At 38.2% G+C, this 22925-nt stretch overlaps 1 protein-coding gene across 2 annotated transcripts in view; it reads right to left on the reverse strand.

The window, feature by feature from the left end:
- Window positions 1–22925, reverse strand: part of LOC150083765 (tyrosine-protein phosphatase non-receptor type 13-like) — a 478105-nt gene that overhangs the window by 420219 nt on the left and 34961 nt on the right. For both annotated transcript variants that reach the window (XM_090378206.1, XM_090378207.1), the window contains one exon: window positions 14695–14790. In XM_090378206.1, coding sequence (XP_090234332.1) covers window positions 14695–14790 — 96 coding nt within the window. The remainder of the gene's footprint in view (window positions 1–14694; window positions 14791–22925) is intronic.

Below are 22925 nucleotides of genomic sequence, written 5' to 3' on the forward strand. Positions count from 1 at the left end.
TACACTATAAAAACGACCTTTCAGAGAGTTATAAAGCAAAAATTTCAACTTCCGAGGTCGTGGAACGAATTACCAAAAAAAAAACGTGTTATTGGGTCCACATTACGATTTTCTCGATACGATGGTGTCTCTGGAACAGATTAATATCGTAAAGCGGGGGGTACACTGTATCGTATAGCTATGAGCATGGTTTGTAATGCACTATTTATGAATGTTTAACATTCATTTTTTGCACTTAATGTTAATATTTTCGATTTTGTTCATACTTGATACTTGGAAAAAAAACAGCTCGTAAACCGGGGAACCTGTAAAGCGGGAACTGCCTGTATATCGATCAGTTCCCCAAGACAATGACGAGACTGATTGAACTATGTTCATATGCTTTAGACAAGCATTTCTTAAATGAGTGACATGAGCTTGGAAATTAAGCTTGCTGTCTAATATCAGACCAAGAAATCTGACATTACTAGCAAGTGGGATTGAGTATTGTTGATTTGTAATTCAGGATCTGGATGAAGAGCCCAAAGCTTGCAAAAGAGGGTGGCAGTGCATTCCTTTTCTGATAGTCTATAACCATTCTTTAAAGTCCATAATTCTATTTTGGTTATGGCAAGTTGGAGTTGGCATTCAATGGTATTGATACTTTGAGACAGACAAGAAATGGTAAGATCGTCTGCATACATAAGTTTCAACAGTTTTTGGGATATCGTGTGTCATTCTGCTAACTGTAAAAAAGTGTTGAACTAAGTATCAATCCCTGCAGGACTCCTTCATTCTGAATGTGAGAAGCAGAGAGTATGCTTTTATACTGGACCTGAAAAGTGAGCAATTGCAAGAAATTTTTAATTTCAGGCAAATGGCCACTAAAACCCAGATGGAAAAGATCCATAAGAATACCATGATGCCAGGTAGTGTCAAATGCCTTTTCAAGATCTAAGTACACCATGACTAGATGTTGTTTCCTGACAAAGGCATTGCAGATATGAGATTCGGCTTTGATGAGCACATCTAGGGTTGATCTATTTTTTCAAAAGCCATACTGATGATCTGGCAGGAGATTCTGTGACTCCAGGATGTGAGCCTAGTATAAACCATCCTTTCAAAAATTTTACCCAAGCAGCTCGTGAGAGATATGGGTCTATAATTTTGAACCAGGGAAGGATCTTTTCCTGGTTTTGGTATGACAATAATGAAAGAATGGCGCCAGGCATTTTCACAGAAGATCCAATTGTAGACGTTCAACGAAGAAAGCAAGTCCTTTTCAGGTAAATGCTTCAGCATAATGTAATGAATGCCATCTGGGCCTGCAGCACTATTGGATGATCTATTTAATGATTCTTTGAGTTCTGTTAATGTAAAGGGTTGGTTGTACCGGAATGAGTGGCGTGTGAAGAAGTTGATTTTATGCTGTTTTGCAGCTGCTTTAATGTTTTGGAAGGTGAATGCATAGGAAGCAGAAGCAGAGATTGTGGCAAACGATTCAGCCAGTACATCAGCAACTTCTTCAGGAGTAGACACGTCTTTTCCTTTCCAATGAAGTATCAGAGAGGGCAGCTGAGCAAATTTGCCATTTAGGGCCTGTATCCTTCTCCAGATGAGTGGGTGTCAGTGTCTTTCAGATGGTTAAGGCAAAGGCAATTCACGAATCACGTTTCGCTTTCCGTCTAATTTGCCCTGCTTCAAACTTTTAAGCAATTAAATTAGCAGTGGTAGGATACTTTCGGAAATTATTCCATGTACGGTTTTTCTCCTATTTGGCATGAAGGAATCATCTGTATTCCACCAGAGATTCCAGCAAATGCGATATGCCTTGGATTTTGGAATAGATGCATCGGATTTTGTCAGAATCTTATTGGTTATGTATGCGGTTACGTCATTAATGGGTTGTTTTTGAACATAAAGTCTGTCTAGACATATTTGGGCAGAATAGCCATCCTAGTTCGCCTTTCTAAACTTAAAGTGGATTGTTGGTCAGGATTTACAGTTATCACTGTTTGTAATGTGTAAATAATCGGAAAATTATCACTATAAAAGGATTGGTTAACACCGACCATGTCATGGTTGGAAAGATGGATGGTGAACAAATTGACAAGTCAATTACAGAAGTGGATCCTGTAGGTAGGTGGATGTATGTGGGAGATCCAGAGTTTAGTAAATTTAGATCATTGTTATTCAAAAACTCTTCAATCAATTTGCCTCTTGTGCCATTGTAGTGGATCCCCACAATGAATGATGGCCATCAAAATCACCGAAAAGAGAAATTGGTGTTGGGAGTTGTGTAAGGAGATTGTCCAGTTCTGAATGATGAAACGGCAGAGATGGTGGAATGTAAATAGAAACAAGGGTAACTGAATTAACAACTTCAATATGAGAAACCATAGCTTCTAGGAAGGTTCGTAAGTGGATGAGCCTTGATGGAATATTTGAATTAATAAGAATAGCTACTCCTCCATGTGCAGGAGATTCGGTTTTCCTATGTCGTCTGTACATAACATAATTTTAAAATTTTGGCGAGATCTGTGGTGACAGGAATGTTTCCTGTAGGTATACATCTATGGGATTAAATTGGGTGACTAAATCCTTCAAGTCATTTTAATGGATTCTTAGTCCTCTGCAGTTCCATTGTATGATGTTTTGCATTACTTGGGTTTAGTTGAGGAAGGTTTATCTGACTGTTTTTTTTTTTTTTTTTTTTGTACGGAGCATTTCTTCCAGTCTTTTTTTTGGGAACATGGGGCGTCCAATATCTATTGTCGTTGGCATGAAGTTCCAGGATGGAATTTCATGGTGTTCATCCACTTAGCATTAGTAGAGGAACATGATGCAAGAAAGCAAACTTATGCAGCATCAGCCCAAAAAAAAAAAAAAAAAAAAAGCTCCCATTTCACCCCTTCAGCTCGGTCTTTAATTTATTTAGGCTATCAACTCCACAACAAAGGATGGAAATCTGTTCCACCAAACAACCAGCTGCTGGATAAAGGCAAATTTCTGCACTTTTATCCTATATCTATCTTTCCTCAATTTGAATTTATGCCCTCTCATGTGATTATTCTGAGCAAGAGGAAGATTCTCATCAGCATTGAGCATGCTCAAACCATACAAACCTTTATACACCTCAATCAGATCACTTCGCAGGTGCCTAGCCTCCAGACACTGTAATTGCAAAAATTAAGCCTTTCTTTGTAAGAGCAACCCTTGGTTCCATTCACTAATCTTGTTGCCCTCCTCTGTACTCGTTCCAACAGCTCTACATCCTTCTTAAAATGAGGCCTCCAGACCTGTTACAGTACTCAAGGTGTGGCCTAACCATTGCCTTATAGAAGGGGATAATCACCTCCTTATCCCTGCTAGAAAAATTCCTGTATATCATTGACAAGACACCGTGAGCTACTCTTGCAGACCGTTTGCACTGCTCAGAAAACTTCGTATCTGCCTGCACAATTAACCCCCCCCCCCAGTCCTTTTCATTCTCTACCACTGTCACAGTGTAGTACCACAGAGTTGATATGTTACTCGGGGTTACTGCTTCCCATATGTAGTACTTTACATTTGTCAATGTTAAACTTCATTTGCCACCTGTCAGCCAATCTGCTCAACTTTTCTAGATCCTGTTGCAGCAGCATACTGTCATTAATGTCCTTAACAACCCTGCCAACCTTTGTATCATCTGCAAACTTGGACGTTAAGTTTAATATACCATCATCAATATCATTTATAAATACAGAAAACACAATGGACCCAACACTGAATCCTGAGGGACTCCACTAATAACATTAGTCCACGAAGAGCAGTGTCCACTGACTACCACTCTGCCTTCTCCCACTCAACCATCCCCCTAGCAATTTGCCTCCAATGCCACATTGCTCCAATTTGTTCAGCAGGCTTCAATGAGCAACAGTATCAAAAGCCTTTCTAAGATCCAAATATATGATATCAAAGTTATTCCCTGCATCCAGTTCTTTTGTGACATCATATTATCCAATCAAATTGGTCAGACAGGACTTCCCCTTAACAAAACCATGCAGTGTCCGAGCTATAACTGAAGTCTTGTCTAGATGATCCTGCAGTGCTTCTTTAACCAGTGCCTCCATTAATTTTCCTGAAACAGAAGTTAAACTCACAGATCTGTAATTACCTGTGTCGCCGTTTGCTTCTCCTTTGTGAATTGGGGTAACATTTGCTCATCTCCAGTCCACGGGTACCTCCCCTGAGTCCAAAGAAGCGCTCATAATTATGGCTAAGGGTTTGCTTACGTCCTTTGCTGCCTCCTTTAATATAACTGGATACATCCCATCCACCCCGGGTGCCTTTTTTATGTTTATCTTCGACCATTTCTCCTCCACTTTCCTCTCAATTATTACAAAATCATCTAGCTCACTGCCAGAGTTTAATTCACCTCTGGCATTCCCCTCCCTGAATAATTCCTCATGTGTGAATGTAGATGCAAAATACACATTTAGTTTGTTAGCCACCTGAGCAGGACCTCCATACTGTTAGTGGGTGCTTCTGTTTTCTTATTGTCATTATCAGTTTAATTTTTCTTTGTCGTTCGAGACTGTTGGAGTATCAGTTGGAATACTAACTGAAGTGTTAGTGACTTCACTGGTTTTAGTTTTAGGAGTGTCTTTTCCAGATGTTGACAGGGTTGCATTAACCCAGTTAGCAAGCGAAGTACTGGGCAGAATTGACACATCTGTTTGAACTGCATTTGACTAATAGGGTGTGAGACGCATAGGATCGACTAGGCATGGTCAAGATATGTGACTTTATGATTAATTTTGTATTTTTGGATTTTTTTTTCTCCATGTGATTTCACAGGATTTGGAAAAAGCAGGGTGGTTTCCTTTGCAGGTAGGGCAAATTGGAGTTTAGGCTGAATAATCTGTTTTTAGCATTGGCATTAGCAGAGGCATATGATGCAAGAAAGCAAGCTTATTCAGCATCAGCCAAAAAAAAAAAAAAAAAAAAACAACCACTACTCCCATTTCACCCCTCCGTTCGTTCGAAATACCTGTCCAGCTGAGCCTTAAATTTGTTTAGGCTATCAACTTCAACAACAAGCGATGGGAGTCTATTCCACAAACCAACTGCCCGCTGGCTAAAGGCAAATTTCCGCACATCTATCCGACATCCGTCCTTCCTCAATTTGAATTTATGCCCTCTCAGGTGATTATTCTGAGCAAGAGGAAGAATCCCATCGGCATTGAGCATGCTCAAGCCATTCAAAGCCTTATACACCTCTATCAGATCACCTCGCCGATGCCTAGTATCCAGGCTCTGTAATTTGCAAAACTTAAGCCTTTCTTCGTAAGAGCAACCCTTTGTTCCATTCACTAATCTTGTTGCCCTTCTCTGTACTCGTTCCAGCAGCTCTACATCCTTCTTGAAATGAGGCCTCCAGACCTGTATACAGTACTCAAGGTGTGGCCTGACCAATGCCTTATACAAGGGAATAATCACATCCCAGTCCCTGCTAGGAAAAATTCCTGTATATCTTTGACAAGACACCATGAGCTACTCTTGCAGCTCGTCTGCACTGCTCAGAGAACTTCATATCTGCCTGCACAATTACCCCCAGGTCCTTTTCATTCTCTACCACTGTCAGCGTAGTACCACAGAGTTGATACGTTGATCTGGGGTTACTGTTTTCCATATGTAGTACTTTACATTTGTCAATGTTAAACTTCATTTGCCACCTCTCAGCCCATCTGCTCAACCTTTCCAGATCCTGTTGCAGCAGCATAGTATCAGTAGTGTCCTTAACAACGCTGTCAACCTTGGTATCGTCTGCAAACTTGGACATTAAGCCTGATACACCATCATCAATATCATTTATAAATACAGAAAACAACAATGGACCCAACACTCAACCCTGAGGAACTCCACTAACAACATTAGTCCACGTTGAGCAGTGTCCATTGATTACCACTCTCTGTCTTCTGCCACTCAACCATCCCTTTATCCATAGCAGCAATTTGCCTCCAATGCCACACTTCTCCAATTTGTGCAGCAGTCTTCCATGCACAACAGTATCAAAAGCCTTTCTAAGATCCAAATATATAATATCAAAGTTATTCCCTGCATCCAGTTCTTTTGTGACTACATCATAGTATCCAATCAAATTGGTCAGACAAGACCTGCTCTTAACAAAACCATGCTGTGTCTGAGCTATAACTGAATTCTTGTCCAGATGATCCTGCAGTGCTTCTTTAACCAGTGCCTCCATTAATTTTCCTGGAACCGAAGTTAAACTAACAGGTCTATAATTACTTGTGTCAGCCTTTGATCCTCCTTTGTGAATTGGGGTTACATTTGCACATCTCCAGTCCATGGGTACCTCCCCTGAGTCCAAAGAAGCTCTCATAATTATGGCTAGGGGTTTGCTTACTTCCTTTGCTGCCTCCTTTAATATAACTGGATAGATCCCATCCACCTCAGGTGCCTTTTTTTATGTTTATCCTCAACAATTTCTCCTCCACTTTCCTCTCAGTTATTAGAAAATCATCTAGCTCACTGCCAATGTTTACTTCACCTACGACATTCCCCTTCCTGAATAACTCCTCATGTGTGAATGTAGATGCAAAATAATCGTTTAGTTTGTTAGCCACCTGAGCTGGATCCTCAACTGTTGAACCATCAACATCCAGTGGACCAATCTGATTCATCCCTTTCCTTCTTGAGTTTAAATAGGTAAAGAACTCTTTTCTGTTTTTCTTTGCATCCTTTGCCAAGGATTTCTCATAATCTGCCTTTGCCTGCCTAATCTCCTTTGTGACTTGGTTACAGACCAACTTATATCTATCATAGGCTTCCATGTCACCCATTCATTTGTATGTATCCCATGCATTTTTCTTCTCTGCCATATGTCTCATTAGTTCATCTGACAACCATTTAGGCCTGAACCTTGAACAATATTTCTTGGTTGGTATGTAAAGCCTGGTAGCTTCCAAGATTAGTTCCTTGAATGCTTCCCATTTTGAATTTGCTGTTGGTAACATCATCAGTTGGTCCCACTGTATAGAATTTAAATACTGTCTCAGACCATCATAGTCGCTTTTACGAAAGCAAAAACCCTTCCCTTTACCTCTGATGGTAGTTACCTCCTTGAGTAAATCCCACTTCAGCACACTGCGATCACTGCCACCCAGTGGTTCCTTTATCTGCAGATTCCTAATGCATGAAGAATCACTACCTATAATCAGATCAAGAGTATTACTCCCTCTAGTTGCCTCCCGAACATGCTGGTGTAGAAAACAATCATCCAATAAATCCACAAAAGCCTTGCTAGTGTGTGAGTGACCAACCCACAAATTCCAGTCAATATCTGAGAAATTAAAATCTCCCATTATAAGACTCTCTGATTTACTGGCCCATTCTATTTCCCTGTACAGTATCTTATTATACTCATCAGACTCATTAGGCCTATAGCACACTCCTACTCTCAATTTTGATTTACCTATGCTTATGTCACACCAAACTGACTCGACACTGCCCTGTCCATCAATGTCGACTGGCTTCACTTCCTTGGATTTTATGTGTTTTTTAACTAATAGCATAACCCCTCCTGTCCTGTCCTGTCTATCCTTTCTATACACATTGTACTCCCCAAATTCCAGTTCTGCATTCCTTATATCTGTGTGACACCACGTCTCTGATATCCCAACAATATCTGCCTTTGATGTTTTGAGCAATACCTCAAATTCATCAAATTTATTTACTAAACTCCTAGCATTGGTGTACACGCAAGTATACATGCACCTGTTTCTATTCTTAGCTACCCTAACACAACCCATGTGTTTACTTGTACCGCAATGACTTCCAGCAGTCTCTGAAATATCCTGCATCTTGTTTTTCAGGCTTCTGCTCATTCCAATAGAAGCAGTGCAAGAATCTCTTTCACCTCTGCCAGTGGCTACTGTTAATCCATTAGTCTTTGTCTCCCCCCAAGCTAGCAGTTTTCCGACCCACCTAACACTGCCTCGATAGCATCAGCAAATATTCTTGCACCCTTTCTATTTAAGTGTATCCCATCCCTGTAGAAGCAATCTCTCCTGTTAACAAGTACATTCCAGGCTGAAAAAAATTCTACCCCTTGAGCCTTGCACAATCTTTCCAGGGCCGAATTGATCGACAAGGCTCTCATCATATACTCCCTCCTATCGTGTCTGGGCAGAATTGCAGACACTTTCAAATTCAACCCTACTTCACGGCTTTTTTTCAACAGTGACTGTACTTGTTAAGTAATTCCGCTGGTTTGTGTATGGTTGATCCACAAATTGGGCAGATGGCATCCCCTGTGCATGCCTGCTGAGAGTGCCCATATTTTTGCCATTTAAAACAATGAATAGGGTTTGGGATGTAAGGACAAATTTAGCAATTTAAATAGTCAGCTTTTACTGTGGATGGCAATTCTGGAGTGCTGAATGTTAAGATGATGGATCTAGTAGGAATGAGATTTCCATCTTGTTTTGTCATTATTTGTTTGGCACTGATCATTTTTTGACTAAGTTCTTGAACTAGTTCTTCCTCAGAGACTGTAAATTTCTAGATCCTGTGAGTATGTCACTTCCCCACAACACCTTAGACGAATTTAAGGTGTTGTAGGGAGTGACATACTGGCAGCCCACCAAATGTCTTTGTTTTTAGCAGCCATTCAGAATGTTTAGAGGAAGTTGTTTTAATCAGAAGGTCTCCCAGTTGCAGCTGTTTCACCATTTTTGGTGGATTCCAAATGCGATGGATTCCAAATATCTTTGAATTAGAAATGGCGATAACTTGCCTGCCCACAGGCTGGTTGGATAGGGAGTGAATTACCAAAAAATTTGGTAAGTCATGGCATTGTGCTTCCCTATGAAGCCTTTGGGTTGGTTCAGGTCATTATAAGGTGATGTCTCTAAAGGTGGATAGTCATTTATATTCATGGTCGCTCCTTTTTGCCCTGGAGGATAACTTTTCCCCCAGGTTACTGGCCCTGCCAAGAGGAGGCACGAGTCTTGCCACCTAGTGACCAAGCAGCTAGAGAAGTTAGTTGGTTAGTAAGAAAGCTAATAAATATACAAGGAAAAGAAAGGTGGTTTTCCTTTCTGGGTTCTCACTCAAGATCTGTTAAGTACCTAACCACTTACAGTGAACCGATAATAATAAAGGCACTAGAAATTAAACAAAACAAAATCACTCTATATATCATTTGGAAAAATCACTTGGACACTATTGCTTGGCACTTGGGGGGCAATTTTGTTGGGAAATCCTCGTGTTAGGTTCTGTGCTATTGAACTTATGGAAAAATCTAGATTACAAAGTTTTATTACTATTGGATAAAGTGCCAAGCATCCAAAAGATTTAAGTCATCCAAATGTTGAAGTATTGTTCCTACCACCTAATAAAACTTCTTTAATTCGCCCATTAGTTCACGGAATTATATCTACCTTTAAAACTCATTACATCAGAAAATCGTTACAATGGATTTTGGAAAAAAATTGATTTCAAATCTATTGAAGTGATGGAGGCATGGAAACATTTTCCGATTGTGGACTGTATCGGCTTTATCACTCAAAGTAGTAAAACCGTCAACATTAAATGCATCTTGGGATGCAAGGTTACTGAAGACGTTCAAGAAATGTATGGCCAGAGGAAGTTCATTCAGGAAATATGGTCATACTGGCAGAAAACAGAATTGTGTGATAGTAGAACTTACTAGTCGGTAGGAGGGACAGTTTTGATGATATGACTACTGAAGCTCTCCTGGGTAGCACAATTGTTAGAACTGCCATCCCTCCAATGGGATGGAAAAGACATGAGTTCGAATCCCGTTGATGGGAAGAACTTTTATGGGTTTTTTCACAATGTCACTGAGTTAGTCTGCCTCATGCAAGGGTAGCATGGTTTTTTCTCTCAGCCAAACAGAAAATCTACCTCAGAACACAAGCAGTTTATAGACAATATACACAGAGCAAGATGGCCTTAGTTGCTGGTGCTCCTAAAAAATTATGGTTACTGAAGATGTTCAAGAATTATTGGTGGAAAAAAAGGCTGGCGAAGGGGAATTTTGTGGAAATGGCATCAGAGGTAAACCAACCAAATCAATTCAGAGGATGATAGAGCAGATGAAAATTCTGAACTTCCAAAGTTTGCACTAAAAAGCATACAGGAAGGCATAAGTTAGCCAAGCAATTAGAATCTTATTTTTTGAATACAGATTCTTCGACCAAAAGGAGCCCAAATTCAAAAGGGAGCCCCAAAAATGCTTAGTTCCATACAAAATTTACAAAGATCTATCAAACAAAAGTGAACAAACCCAGATTACTGATTTTTTAAAGAGAGCAGATGATACACGAAATCTGAAATGGTGTATTTTTTTTAGCTTTTGGAATGTAATCCCCCTTTTTGTATTGGTTCTTAGTCCCGTATAATACGATTTCACACTAGACGAGATTTTATAGGAACCTAACTACTGTGTTATGCGAGGGTTATCTGTATATATACAGTGGATTCCGGTTATTTGGGCCACCGGTTAATCGGGGCAGCCGTTTATCTGGGGCAAATCTTAAAAAACAGAAACCAATCGAGAAAATAGCCAGGGTTTACTTTGCTTAATTGGGTGATCATGCTGGTTAATCGGGGCAGGAGACCGCAGCACTGGAGATTACCCTACGATTGTCTCCAACGGTACCACGTGGTTCAATAGAAATTCTGGAGGTCACAACCATAAAACAATTAGCAGTCACCTGTTTATTGGGCTTTTCTGTTTGTGAAATCTATCATAAACGGACAGTAAACTCGATCTTACTGAAGTTGCAATAACACCGACAGCTGGAATTCTGTGAGTTATTATGGTGAAATGTATTTACACTTCCATGAAATCTTCAATCATATAAAAAAATAAATTTTCAGATTTCTTCATTCCTATTTTTAATGCTTTGTAACTTATCCGTTTTCACTTGCGCGTATTGTGTTACTTGCAATTTGTGTGTGTTGTGTTCTTTGTTATTGATTGCTTATCTTTTTACTCTTTTAAATTTTAACCACCACCCACAAATGTCAGTGAACAGAAATGTCAACTAGTTCGTATGTACATATTACAGTACATATTAATTATTCCGATTATCACGTATATTCTTCCGATTTTCACGTATCATTTAATTTTTTTAATTGGTAAGGTAATAAAGGGTAAATCTGTGCTTAATATCTTTGCTTTTATAGCCTGTGGATAATATTCCTCCTATTTTCGCTAATTAGAATCGCTGTTTAATAGAATTAATATTCACAAACGTGATCACAATGACCGGCACTTACTGCACATCACATAGTGAATGGTACTTTACTATGGTGACTCCATCGTAACGTGATTTGATTGTACAGTGAACCAATTGTAAAGGGGGGGGGGTATATTGTATTTTTAACTATTTACGTGAAAATTCAGATAATTGGGGCAGCCGTTTAATCGGGCCAAAATGCACTAGTCCCGATGTGTCCCGAATAACTGGAATGGACTGTATTTGTTTTTTTTTAAGAAGTTGGATATTTTATTTTATTCATATTTTGTATGTGAATATTTTTTATATATAAAAAACTTTAAAAAAATGTGTATATTGTTTCTCGGGGGGGGGGCGGTTCAAATTAAACACTTAATTTAACACACTATTTACAACACACTATTACACTATTTCCATCGTAAAAAATAATATTAATAACCCTATAAAATGCATTACAAATAGCAAAACACGTCTCGTTCTCCCTTATCATAGTAATCTTTCAGGACAATTTCAGTGAATATTTGCAGGCACGGACATTACACTTATTTTTTCTACCTACAATAAACTTGGATCACTTTTCAATAAATATAAAGAAACACATAAATATCCAACAAGTGAAATGAATAATATTATTTACTTAATTAAATGTCAACAAAATTGTAACGCCTGTTACATTGGCAGTACTACAACCAAATTCTGTTCAACCCAGTCATCTAATACAAGAGCTTATTATCACTACAATAGCTTCAGAACGGAACAATTCAGCACTGAACTTACTTCACGCGTACGCTCCAACAACCACACCCCCATAGTAGATTCAGCTATCACCATATTAAAATTAAAAAACAATTACAAAATCTTGCAATACGAAGCCCTCATTATAGAATGGTTCCATCACCACTCTGATCTAAACATTTTAAATGCGAAACTCCCCTTTAATCTTTCTCCGGTTTGGAACCTCACCAATTTGAGATTCCTGCAAGCGGCAAAGTGCATCATGGGATTACAAAATTCTTCTTAAATACAGCACGCGTTCCCTTTCACTTAACTTGCCAACTGAAGACGTTTTAACGAAAGTCCACCGTTACAACTATTGGCTTATTCACAATAAAAAATTCAACTTTAATCAACTTCACGACAACCAAGGACAGAGTTAGTGCACTTCTACTTCCTTGCGCATATTTTAATCCCATTTCATCGTAATTACCACTTATTCATCCCCTTAATTTTTTTAAAAAACCAATCACCTTAAAATTAGCCAACCTCTTATTATTCAAACCATAACAATTGCAGATCGATCAAAGGTGAGTACTGGAAATTTAAGCTTTTGCTATTTTTGAATTTAGTCCAATAAAACAGTACTTTAAGACATACTATAACTTCTAAATGTCACAGTTAAGGAATTTAATTATGCAGTATTTTTTTTTTGTACTATCGCAGTAATCAATACCGATTCTGAATTTAAAGATATCTTCTAGAATATGGCTGAGATGTATGTTCTGGGTTTTGAGTTTTTGGTGAATCTTGTTTAATGCTTTAAGTTTGCTGATTTGAAGTTTTTTTTTTTTTTTTTTTTTGATTTGGTAGTTGTTGGCGCATCGGCTTCTGTGGCCATATTGCACCTCCCAAGGTTTTTGCAGTACTTTGATCCAAGCCCGAGGCGGGACTGATTTGAAGTGGCAAATAGGTTATTGTGAATGTTTTTTATGTTGATGGGCTCCGTATCCCATTCTATGAGAAGTTTGTCAAAGTCTTTAAGGTTATGTGGTTTATTCCTATTGTTGTTATGTTCTAGTTTGATTTTATCATGCTTTGTCCTTTTAATGCGCCATTTTTTAGTGATTTGAAAGATAGTGTATGTACATCATTCGGGGCTAGTGTAAGTGAAGTTTCTACCATTAAATTTGTTAAGACGGTATGGGTAGAGGGTATAGTATTATAAACAGGTCTTCCATAATTTCTCTTTTGGCGGCGTTTTATATTATAGCTAGGATGGCAATGGATATGTTAATGAACTGGTGTTTTTGGAAGTGTTTGAGTTCAATTTCATTGATGTATTTGTCTGTCGTATTGGAATTGTCTTTCGTGGGGTTTTCGCCGTATGTCTTTATTTGTGAACGATGAAGGTTTAATCATATGTGTAGTTCTGTGCTAGTTTGTCCTATATATTGTATTCCGCATATTTTACACGTAATAAGGTATATGACATTTTTTGTATGGCAAAACAATGGTGTATTATCGGAGGTTTGTTGGTGTTGGCTATGCATGTATGGACATGTGTTACATAGCTTACTTTTACATTTTTGAAATTTAAGCTGCCTCTGTTGACAATCTTCATAGTTCTCGATGTGTGGGAAATTGTAGTTTTTAGTTCCAATGGGCAATTTCTCCATCACACCACTGTATACAAAAGACACGACTGCGCAGTATAATCTTACCAATGTATAAAACAACCTGAAGGCAGGAACCTCCCCCCTTTTCAATCCGACCACCACAGTACAAGAATAAAGTAAGAACTTTATCCCAGTTTGCTGTTCAGACAATATGATTGAAAAAGTTAATAATTTAAAAATCCAAAATTTTAAGAATTCATGTAAAAACTAAACTTATTATCATATTGCATTGATTTGCTATCAATTTAAAATTAATATTATCACTTAAAAACTTATAACTGACAAAACTGGTATGAGGACAACAGAAACGGGTAGGTATGAGACTTTCCTTTAGTCTGGCTATCGTTCTGCTCAAAGCTCCCGATGAAGTAGCAGATTTATGGCCAGGTGAGGGAACGTATTTGAACTTTACTTTGTATTTAGCATTTTATTGTTTATCAACATTTTAATGTTATTTTCATTATTTAGTATCATATTATTTTATAACACCATTTCATTTATATATCGTTTATAGGGCCCCCAGGCTAAAGTTAGTCTACACTCGCTAACTTGGTAGCCTGAACCATATACACCTAATTGCCTACAAATCCATAACATTTATTTAAATAAAATCGACCAATATATATATATATATATAGAGAGAGAGAGAGAGAGATGGTGTTCACTGAAATGAAAAATTTGCTATTGTGATGCTTTGAAAAGGAGTTACTGCATATTCATATTTTGTAAAGAAATGACTGAAAAAAAATATGACATTCAGGATCACGTAAAGGCATATAAAGGCACCTCCATAGCCAGGTGGGCAGGAGTGCATAGCACATGCTTCCTAAATAGACCGGGGTTTGACCCTGTGACCACCAAATACGGAGGATGCAGAAAGGTTACGGAATGACCACCGCATATACCCGAAGCAATATGGCCTTAGTTGCTAATGCTCCTAAAAACCAAACAACAAACAAGGCATATAACTTAATATCTCACATATCAATAAATCTGCCATAATTGAAAAAAAAAAAAAAAAAAAAAAAAAGGATTTTAATATAATTTACCTGCATAATGTCTGTAAGAGTTATTCTTTGTTCTGGATCTTTCTGATGCATGGATTGGAGGATATTTGTGATGGGTGAACTCAAATTTTTGAATAGCTGAAAAAGTATAGTCACATGTCAGTAGTAAATTTTGTACTTTCACTGAATGTTAAAAAAAAAATCATGATTTACGTACATTCTTAAGCATCAGGATAAAATACATTTAAAATTCTCAAAAGGGTAATAAAAATAGCTACATTTTTAAGGAATTATTGCAGTTTTCCTGTTAGCACAAAAAGCCACTAAATATACAGGTATCCCTTGTTATATGCAATCTCACTTTACACATTTTCATTATAATATAATTTCAAAAAAATCAAAATAAAAACTGGTCTCAATCAGCATCTACGAATCAGTCACCATGTGCACATCATAAGCACATGGGGTTGTAAGTGTTCTCTCTCTCTCTCTCTCTCTCTCTCTCTGCAGCTGCAGAATTAGAAGCACCACAAACGGTAATTTGTCTTAGACTTCATGCCTGGTACACAATTAAATAAAATAAGCTTAACATCAAGGCCCAAAGGGCATTATTACCTCATGCTTTATTGTAAATGTAAGATGCCATAGGTCCCATTTTAATGAGGACAATCCTAAATTTTCTAGGCTGTTCTAGCATTAGACAAGTTGATGTTCAAACAAGTATTTGAGTAATAGGGCATTTTACATTAACTCCTTTGTAAGTACGCATACACATTTTCTCATATGCATCCACCACCTAGTAAATAAACAAATAATAAATAAATTTTCGGTTTATACTCCAGCATGACAACCAAGTCAGTAGAGTTTACAATAAATCGTCAATACAAATATTTATCATATTTAGTAGTCACAGGCTTGAACCCCAGTCCACTCAAGGAACCCGTGCTACGTACTCTTGCTCTTGACCACTCGGCTACATCAATACTGTCAAGTCAGTACATACATGTTTAATTTGTTGATGCTGCATTGAAACCACCTTCAAAATATATATATATATATATACAGTAGACTCCATTTTCCGGTTTCCCAGTTAATCCAAAAATACAAAAGTCCCCGACATATGTAAGAGATATGTTCCAGGACTTCTTACTCCGTCGAGTTTTACGTAACTCAGGAATGACTAACAACATATTGCTACTATATTATTATTGACAAATCTGAATAACGCACGATACTTGTTAATGTTTGGCCATTTTCATACATCCTTAATTAGTTTAATTTTCTAATCCAAATCGATCGCTTTCCTTTTGTTGATAGATTTACTAGTAGCGCTGTCACTTATTCTCTTAGTCGGCAACATGATAACGGTCCAAATGAAATTTTCTGAAAAGACCTTCATAGGGAAACACTATTATCACCTCACGCGAACTCACATTTTACTAAAGCACATTTCTGGAGGTCACTGCCATAAAACAATTTGCACCTTCCGGGTTAATGGGCTTTTCTGTTTGTGCATCTAATTATAAACAGGTAGTAAAGTCGATCTTATTGCATTTGCGATAATACTGACAGCTGGAATTGTGTGGGTTTTTACTTTATTAGGGTAAAATGTGTCCCCTTCACTGAAATATTTAGTCATATAAAAAAAAAAAATAATAAATAAATAAATTTTAAGAATCTTCTCTTATTTCCTATTTTTTTGCTTGTTACTCTGAATCTCACTTGTGCAATTGTGCATGCCGTGATCGTCGTTATTAATTGCTTATTTTGTTTATTATTTTTGTTAGTTTTAAATTTTACAATCCTAAAAAAAAAAAAAAAAAAAAAATTTGAGTGAAAAAAAATTTACATAAAACCGTAGTTGTGTAAGTCGGGGACTTACTGTAAAAAAAGATATAAAACGAAAAAACTTACAATGCACTACTCGCGTGTCCAATATGATGCTTCCCTTTATTTTTTGGGATGTCGATTTTAAGTCTAATACTTTATTTTTTACGATGTTGCGTATAGTTTGGTCGCCAACATTATAATGGTTCCTTAGAGATTTAACAGATGCACCATTTTCAAACTTTTGAATAATTTAAAGTTTTAGTTTAACTGAAAACGCAACTCTTTTGCATTTACCCATCATTTTCGCGATTTCTAAACAAACAAAAAAAAAAAGTTACTATAAAAAAATTCTGACATCCCTGACATAAATAACGAAACAAAATTTGTCCTTTTTTAGCATTAGCAGAGGCATATGATGCAAGAAAGCAAGCTTATTCAGCATCAGCCAAAAAAAAAAAAAAAAAAAAGCACAACCACTACTCCCATTTCACCCCTCCGTTCGTTCGAAATACCTGTCCAGCTTGCCTTAAATTTGTTTAGGCTATCAACTTCAACAACAAGTGATGGAAGTCTATTCCACAAACCAACTGCCTGTTGGCTAAAGGCAAATTTCCGCACATCTATCCGACATCCGTCCTTCCTCAATTTGAATTTATGCCCTCTCAGGTGATTATTCTGAGAAAGAGGAAGAATCCCATCAGCATTGAGCATGCTCAAGCCATTCAAAGCCTTATACACCTCTATCAGATCACCTCGCCGATGCCTAGTCTCCAGACTCTGTAATTTGCAAAACTTAAGCCTTTCTTCGTAAGAGCAACCCTTTGTTCCATTCACTAATCTTGTTGCGCTCCTCTGTACTCGTTCCAGCAGCTCTACATCCTTCTTGAAATGAGGTCTCCAGACCTGTATACAGTACTCAAGGTGTGGCCTGACCATTGCCTTATACAAGGGAATAATCACCTCCTTATTCCTGCTAGAAAAATTCCTGTATATCATTGATATGACACCATGGGCTACCCTTGCAGCTCGTCTGCACTGCTCAGAGAACTTCATATCTGCTTGCACAATTACCCCCAGGTCCTTTTCATTCTCTACCACTGTCAGCGTAGTACCACAGAGTTGATATGTTGATCTGGGGTTACTTTTTCCCATATGTAGTACTTTACTACATTTGTCAATGTTAAACTTTATTTGCCACCTCTCAGCCCATCTGCTCAACCTTTCCAGATCCTGTTGCAGCAGCATAGCATCAGTAGTGTCCTTAACAACCCTGCCAACCTTTGTATCGTCTGCAAACTTGGACATTAAGCTTGATATACCATCATCTATATCATTAATAAATACAGAAAACAACAATGGACCTAACACTGAACCCTGAGGAACTCCACTAATAACATTAGTCCACGTTGAGCAGTGTCCATTGATTACCACTCTCTGTCTTCTGCCACTCAACCATCCCTTTATCCATAGCAGCAATTTGCCTCCAATGCCACACTGCTCCAATTTGTGCAGCAGTCTTCCATGCGCAACAGTATCAAAAGCCTTTCTAAGATCCAAATATATAATATCAAAGTTATTCCCTGCATCCGTTTCTTTTGTGACTACATCATAATATCCAATCAAATTGGTCAGACAAGACCTGCCCTTAACAAAACCATGCTGCGTCTGAGCTATAACTGAATTCTTGTCCAGATGATCCTGCAGTGCTTCTTTAACCAGTGTCTCCATTAATTTTCCTGGAGCCGAAGTTAAACTAACAGGTCTATAATTACTTGTGTCAGCCTTTGATCCTCCTTTGTGAATTGGGCTGCAACAGAACACAAACAACATAAATCGTCGAATCTTTCCAGTAACCTCTCATGAGGAATTGAGTCCAATGCCCTGCCTAAATCCAAATAAACTGCAAACTTATTCCCTAATCCAGCTCATGAGTAACTGTATTTCTTAACAAAACCATGTTAACATGGTTTTGTTAACATGAAAACCATGTTTCTTAACAAAACCTGAGGGGGAGAAGACAGAGAGTGGTAATCAATGGACACTGCTCGTCGTGGACTAATGTTATTAGTGGAGTCCCTCAGGGCTCAGTGTTGGGTCCATTATTGTTTTCTGTATTTATAAATGATATTGATGAAGGTATATCAAGCTTAATGTCGAAGTTTGCAGACGACACAAAGGTAGGCAGTGTTGTCAAGGACACTACTGACACTATGCTGCTGCAACAGGATCTGGAAAGGTTGAGCAGATGGGCTGAGAGGTGGCAAATGAAGTTTAATATTGACAAATGTAAAGTACTACACATGGGAAACAGCAACCCCAGAGCAAGAGCAACGTATCAACTCTGTGGTACTACACTGACAGTGGTAGAGAATGAAAGGGACCTGGGGGTGGTTGTGCAGGCAGATATGAAGTTCTCTGAGCAGTGCAGACAGGCTGCAAGAGTAGCTCATGGTGTATTGTCAATGATATATAGGAATTTTTCTAGCAGGGATAAGGAGGTGATTATTCCCTTGTATAAGGCAATGGTCAGGCCACACCTAGAGTACTGTATACAGATCTGGAGGCCTCATTTCAAGAAGGATGCAGAGCTGCTGGAACGAGTACAGAGAAGGGCAACAAGATTAGTGAATGGAACAAAGGGGTGCTCTTACGAAGAAAGGCTTAAGTTTTGCAAATTACAGTGTCTGGAGACTAGGCACCAGCGAGGTGATCTGACAGAGGTATATAAAGCCTTGAATGGTTTGAGCATGCTCAATGCTGATGGGATTCTTCCTCTCACTCAGAATAATCACCTGAGAGGGCATAAATTCAAATTGAGGAAAGACAGATGTAGGATAGACGTGCGGAAATTTGCCTTTAGCCAGTGGGTGGTTGGTTGATGGAAGACTTCCATCCCTTGTCGTGGAAGATGATAGCCTAAATAAGTTTAAGGCTCAGCTGGACAGGTATTTTGAACAAACAGAGGGGTGAAGTGGAAGTGGTTTTTTTTTTTTTTTTTTTTTTGGCTGATGCTGCATAAGCTTGCTTTCTTGCATCAAATGCCTCTACTAATGCTAATGTTGTGTGTCCTTTAGAATGCCATTTCTATCTAAACATCTGTGAATTTCACTCTTAATCACTGCAGTCAGGCATACCAGCAGTCAGGCTAACCAGTTCATAGTTATCGACTTCACTCTTATAACTGCCTTTACCACCTTTATGTATTGGTGATACCTTAACACTTCTTGAATAGCAAGAAATTTCTCCCAAGATCAATGATGTTCTCAAAATTAACCTCAATGGTTCAATACACTTTCCAACCACCTTCCTAAAAATCACTGAGTATATGTTATCAACTCCAGGTGCCTTACTTGCCTTTAGGCTTGAAAAATTTTCTAATAAACAGTCAGTTTTTCGAATCAACAGGCATTCAGTAATTTCAAAATCACTGAATTCATGTGTCTCACAGCCCTCCTCGGCATGAAGGGTCTTTCGTCAGTGATGACCAATGCAAGTATCTAACCAATTCAATAGCAATATCAGCTGGGTTATCTAAGAATTCCCCACACCTAGTACACAAGGTGTCCAATGTAATTCAACTCATTCTAACGTCAAATTCCAATAATACCATATAATCAACAGACCAAAATTTTATTTTTTTTAAATAAACTTCATTTATTTATATGTTTATAAACATTTATTTATAAACTTCATTTATTAAATATGACATTTATTATATTTAAAAATGATTTTTACAACCTTACAGCTTACAAAAAAAAAAATGGTACTGTTATTATGGGCTCCTACCATTGAATGAATGAAGAATTATATTAGTTCTACAGGGTATTTCATAACATATGGGCCATAACTGCAGAATCAATTGAGGGCATAAGATTAAAAAAGTTCATATGAACATACGTCCTATGTATATGTGTGTTTGCCTCATCCTTACTTATTATTTTTATTATTTTTTTAACAATGAAAACATCACATCCATTTTTTAAAATTGAAACAACCATAGATCTGTAACCATTCAAAACAAGACACTTTCTCCCCTTGCTTTCAGGTTGTGAACAATCCTGAAAGTAGAGTTTACATGTTCACATATATTAGCATTAGTAGAGGCACACGATGGAAGAAACAAGCTTATGCAGCATCAGCCAAAAAAAAAAAAATACCTGTCCAAATACCTGTCCACCTCAGCCTTAAATTTATTTAGGCTTCCACAACAAAAGATGGAAGTCTGTTCCACCAATCAACTACCTGCTGACTAAAGGCAAACTTCAACACATCTCTCCAACAACCGTCTTTCCTCAATTTGAATTTATGCCTTCTCAGGTGATTATTCTGAGCAAGAGGAAGAATCCCATCAGCACTGAGCATGCTCAAACCATTTAGGACTTTATACACCTCAATCAGATCATCTCGCAGGTGCCTAGTCCCCAAATACTGTAATCTGCAAAACTTAAGCTTTCTACATAACAGCAACCCTTTGTTCCATTCACTAATCCTGTTGCTCTTCTCTGTACTCGTTCCAGCAGCTCTACATCCTTCTTAAAATGAAGCCTCCAGACTTGTATACAGTAATCAAGGTGTGGCCAGACCATCGCCTTATACAAGGGGATAATCGCCTCCTTATCCCTGATACAAAAATTCCTGTATAACATTGACAAGACACCATGAGCTACTCTTGCAGACCGTCTGCACTGCTCAGAAAACTTCATATCTGCCTGCACAATTACCCCCAGTTCCTTTTCATTCTCTACCACTCTCAGCGTAGTACCACAGAGTTGATACGTTACTCGGGGGTTACTGCTTCCCACATGCAGTACTTTACATTTGTTAAGGTTAAACTTCATTTGCCACCCCTCAGCCCATCTGCTCAACTTTTCTAGATCCTGTTGCAGCAGCATACTGTCATTAGTAACTCTGCCAGACTTCATATCATCTGCAAACTTGGACATTAACCCTGATATACCATCATCAATATCATTTATAAATACAGAAAGCAACAATGGACCCAACACTGAACCCTGAGGGACTCCACTAATAACATTAGTCCACAAAGAGCAGTGTCCATTGATTACCACTCTCTGTTTTCTCTCACTCAACCATCCCTTTATCCATAGCAGCAATTTGCCTCCAATGCCGCACTGCTCCAATTTGTGCACCAGTCTTCCATGTGCAACAGTATCAAAAGCCTTTCTAAGATCCAAATATATGATATCAAAGTTATTCCCTGCATCCAATTGCTTTGTGACCACATCATAATATCCAATCAAATTGATCAGACAAAACTTCCCCTTAACAAACACATGCTGTGTCCGAGCTATAACTGGAGTCTTGTCTAGATGATCCTGCAGTGCTTCTTTAACCAGTGCCTCCATTAATTTCCCTGGAACAGAAGTTAAACTAACAGGTCTATAATTACTTGTGTCACCCTTTCATCCTCCTTTGTGAATTGAGGTCACATTTGCACATCTCCAGTCCATGGGTACATCCCCAGAGTCCAAGGAAGGAACCTCTCATAATTATAGCTAAGTGTTTGCTTACTTCCTTTGCTGGCTCCTTTAATATAACTGGATAGATCCCATCCACCCCAGGTGCCTTTCTTATGGTTATCTTCAACAATTTCTCCTCCACTTTCCTCTCAGTTATTACAAAATCATCTAGCTCACTGCCAGAGTTTAGTTCACCTCTGGCATTCCCCTCCCTGAATAACTCCTCATGTGTGAATGTAGATGCAAAATACTCATTTAGTTTGTTAGCCACCTCAGTAGGATCATGAATAGTTGAACAATCGATATCCAGTGGACCAGTCTGATTGATCCTCTTCCTTCTAGTTTACATAGGTAAATAACTCTTTGGTGTTTTTATTTGCATCCTTTTCCAAAGATTTCTCATAATCTGCCTTTGCTTCCATTTGTGACTTGGTTACAGACCAGCTTATATCTATCGTAGGCTTCCATGTCACCCATTAATTTATATGTATCCCATGCATTTTTCTTCTCTGACACGTCTCGTTAGTTCATCTGGCTCCCATTTAGGCCTAAACCTTGAACAATATTTCTTAGTTGGTATGTAAAGCCTACTAGCTTCCAAGATAAACTCTTTGAATGCTTCCCATTTTGAATTTACTGTTGGTAACATCATCAGTTGGTCCCACCGTATAGAATTTAAATACTGTCTCAGACCTCCGTAGTCACCTTTATGAAAGAAAAACCCTTCCCTTTACCCTTGATGGTAGTTACCTCTTTGAGTAAATCCCACGTCAGCACAGTGTGGTCACTGCCACCTAGTGGTTGCTTTATCTGCAGATTTTGAATGCATGAAGAATCGCTACTGATAATCAGATCAAGAGTATTACTCCCTCTAGTTGCCTCCCGAACATGCTGATGTAGAAAACAATCATCCAATAAATCCACAAAAGCCTTGCTAACATGTAAGTGACCAACCCACAAATT

Source organism: Mastigoproctus giganteus, chromosome 7 (assembly GCF_048544385.1).
Source record: "Mastigoproctus giganteus isolate SK-2022 chromosome 7, ASM4854438v1, whole genome shotgun sequence".
NCBI lineage: Eukaryota > Metazoa > Arthropoda > Arachnida > Uropygi > Thelyphonidae > Mastigoproctus > Mastigoproctus giganteus.